This window comes from Bison bison, unplaced genomic scaffold (assembly GCF_000754665.1).
Source record: "Bison bison bison isolate TAMUID 2011002044 unplaced genomic scaffold, Bison_UMD1.0 scf7180017864527, whole genome shotgun sequence".
NCBI lineage: Eukaryota > Metazoa > Chordata > Mammalia > Artiodactyla > Bovidae > Bison > Bison bison.
This window is the reverse complement of record NW_011495078.1, coordinates 25464-27510: the sequence shown is the minus strand read 5'-3', so window position 1 is coordinate 27510 and position 2047 is coordinate 25464. Positions and strand designations below refer to the sequence as shown.

The window sequence follows — 2047 nt, the reverse complement described above, 5'->3', positions numbered from 1 at the left end:
TTTAACAATTCTACATTCTTTATGATTTCTTATGATTTTTAATATTGATGAAATATGTTTGTGCATTAATGAGATAAGCTCTGATATAATCTACCCTCTGTGAATAGCTGTAGAACAGAAGGATTAGTCATAAAATGTGTTCCCCATCATTCTAAGCTACAAAGTTAGATAGAATACTAGACTGCATGCCTACTGAATAATCTTTCTAAGGGAATTATTTCAGCATATGAACAGTGTGTTCTACCAAATACTGTTGATGATAAACAAAAACCTGAAAATAACAGCACTTAGCTTTTTAAAACATTTAACAACTGCAACTTACTTGCCATCTTTTAGGTATATGAAAAAATGTATTTTTCAAAGGTATCATTTCTGGTATATGAGTATATTTCCTGATACCTCCTTTTATTTTCCTAATCTTTTCCTTTCCTTGTCATTTCTAGTAACTCTGGGGTAAGAAAATTCCCCTGTTTCCCTTGTATATTCGTTCGGTGTAATGAAATATTTTATTTTTAATAAAAGTATTTATAGAGTGGATGCTCTATTAGCAAGTATGTCATGAACAAGACATAGATGGTCCCTATCCTCAAATTCACCTGCTGCTGCTGCTAAATCTCTCAGTTGTGTCTGACTCTGTGCGACCTCATTGACTGTAGCCCATCAGGCTTCTCTGTCCGTGGGATTCTCCAGGCAAAAATACTGCAGTGGGTTGCGATTTCCTTCTCCAGGAGATCTTTCTGACCTAGGGATTGAACCTGTATCTCTTATGTCTCCTGCATTGGCAGGCAGGTTCTTTAGCACTAGTGCCACCTGGGAAGCTGCCCTTGAACAAGTCGATATCTGGTGCCTCAGCCTTCCTGTCTGTGAAATGGAGAGATGCCAGACTGTCTCTGATGATTAGGATGCAGCTTTCTTTGAAAGGCAGTGATGACCCCCAAGTGCCTGCAAAATCTACTCTTCCCAAGGATTCCACCCAGAAAGACAGTGGATCTGGGATGTCTAAGAAGCAGGAGGTAAACAGTTCCCTGGAATCAGGATGTGGCAGGGCAAACTCACCTCTTTGTGCTAAAATACAAAGCCACAGTTAACCTGCCACCTTAAGGGCCACACTGAATAGGGCCCATAATATTCAATTACCTAACATTAACTTAGTGAGAAATTTCAGAAGACAGTCTGCAGGATTCCAGGGGTCTGGCTAATGAAATGGCATAAAGGAAAGCCAGCCTACTTTGCCAAACCAACCTGAGAGTCCCGTACTCACTTGCACATTCCAGGCGTTTAATATCTCGTGACGTCTCTGAGAAATATCGCTGGAGAAAAAAGAAAGCGATGCCAAGGGGAATCACGGGTATTGCAATCCAAGGAATCACAGCCACCATCACGCCTACTACACCAATCACAAGTAAAAAAGCCTGAAACAGTGAAAATAGATACAGAGGTGTCTTTGTTAAGGATTTTTTCCAAAGATGAACTTTTATGTTTTGTTAGGATTAAACTCTTTTCCCAAAAGATGTGTTGGAATAATAGGGAATGTTTTTCCATCCAAAGAAATAAAATAATGCGTGGTTCTCGTGGTATTTATTGCATGTGTCAAACACTATGAGGAGAATTTTTCAGGTATTAGCTCCTTTGATACACTCAGTAGCCCTATGAGGCAGGCATTACTACTTTTAACAGATGAGAGAATATTTAAAACTCCCAGGGAAAAAGACTTGAATACCGAACTATCAGGAGTCAACAGGTGTTACTAGAGATGAGTGAGCAGGTATCACAGATGAGGAATCCAGAAGCCTCAGCTATACATGTCAGGTTACAGAAGTGGTTGATTATAAATTCAGTGTCCAGAAAAGTAGGGAAAAATTCAAATGCTGATCTTTGGAAATAGGAATTCTCTTTTTTGGTTTTCAATCCATAGTTAATATTTACTGAGTGCTGACTGTGTACAGGGCCACACATTCAACACTTCACATGTATTAACTCTTTAATCCTCACAATAATCCTATGTAGTAACAGTATTATCTCATTTTACAGATGGAGACACTGAGGT

The 2047-nt window shown here is 39.0% G+C and overlaps 1 protein-coding gene across 1 annotated transcript in view; it reads right to left on the bottom strand.

The window, feature by feature from the left end:
• Window positions 1-1409, bottom strand: part of LOC104982192 (multidrug resistance-associated protein 4-like) — a 33075-nt gene extending 31666 nt beyond the window's left edge. Inside the window, exon 1 of the mRNA XM_010831530.1 lies at window positions 1262-1409. Within this exon, the coding sequence (XP_010829832.1) occupies window positions 1262-1379 (118 nt within the window). The 5' untranslated portion in view covers window positions 1380-1409. The remainder of the gene's footprint in view (window positions 1-1261) is intronic.
• Window positions 1410-2047: the final 638 nt, after the last annotated feature.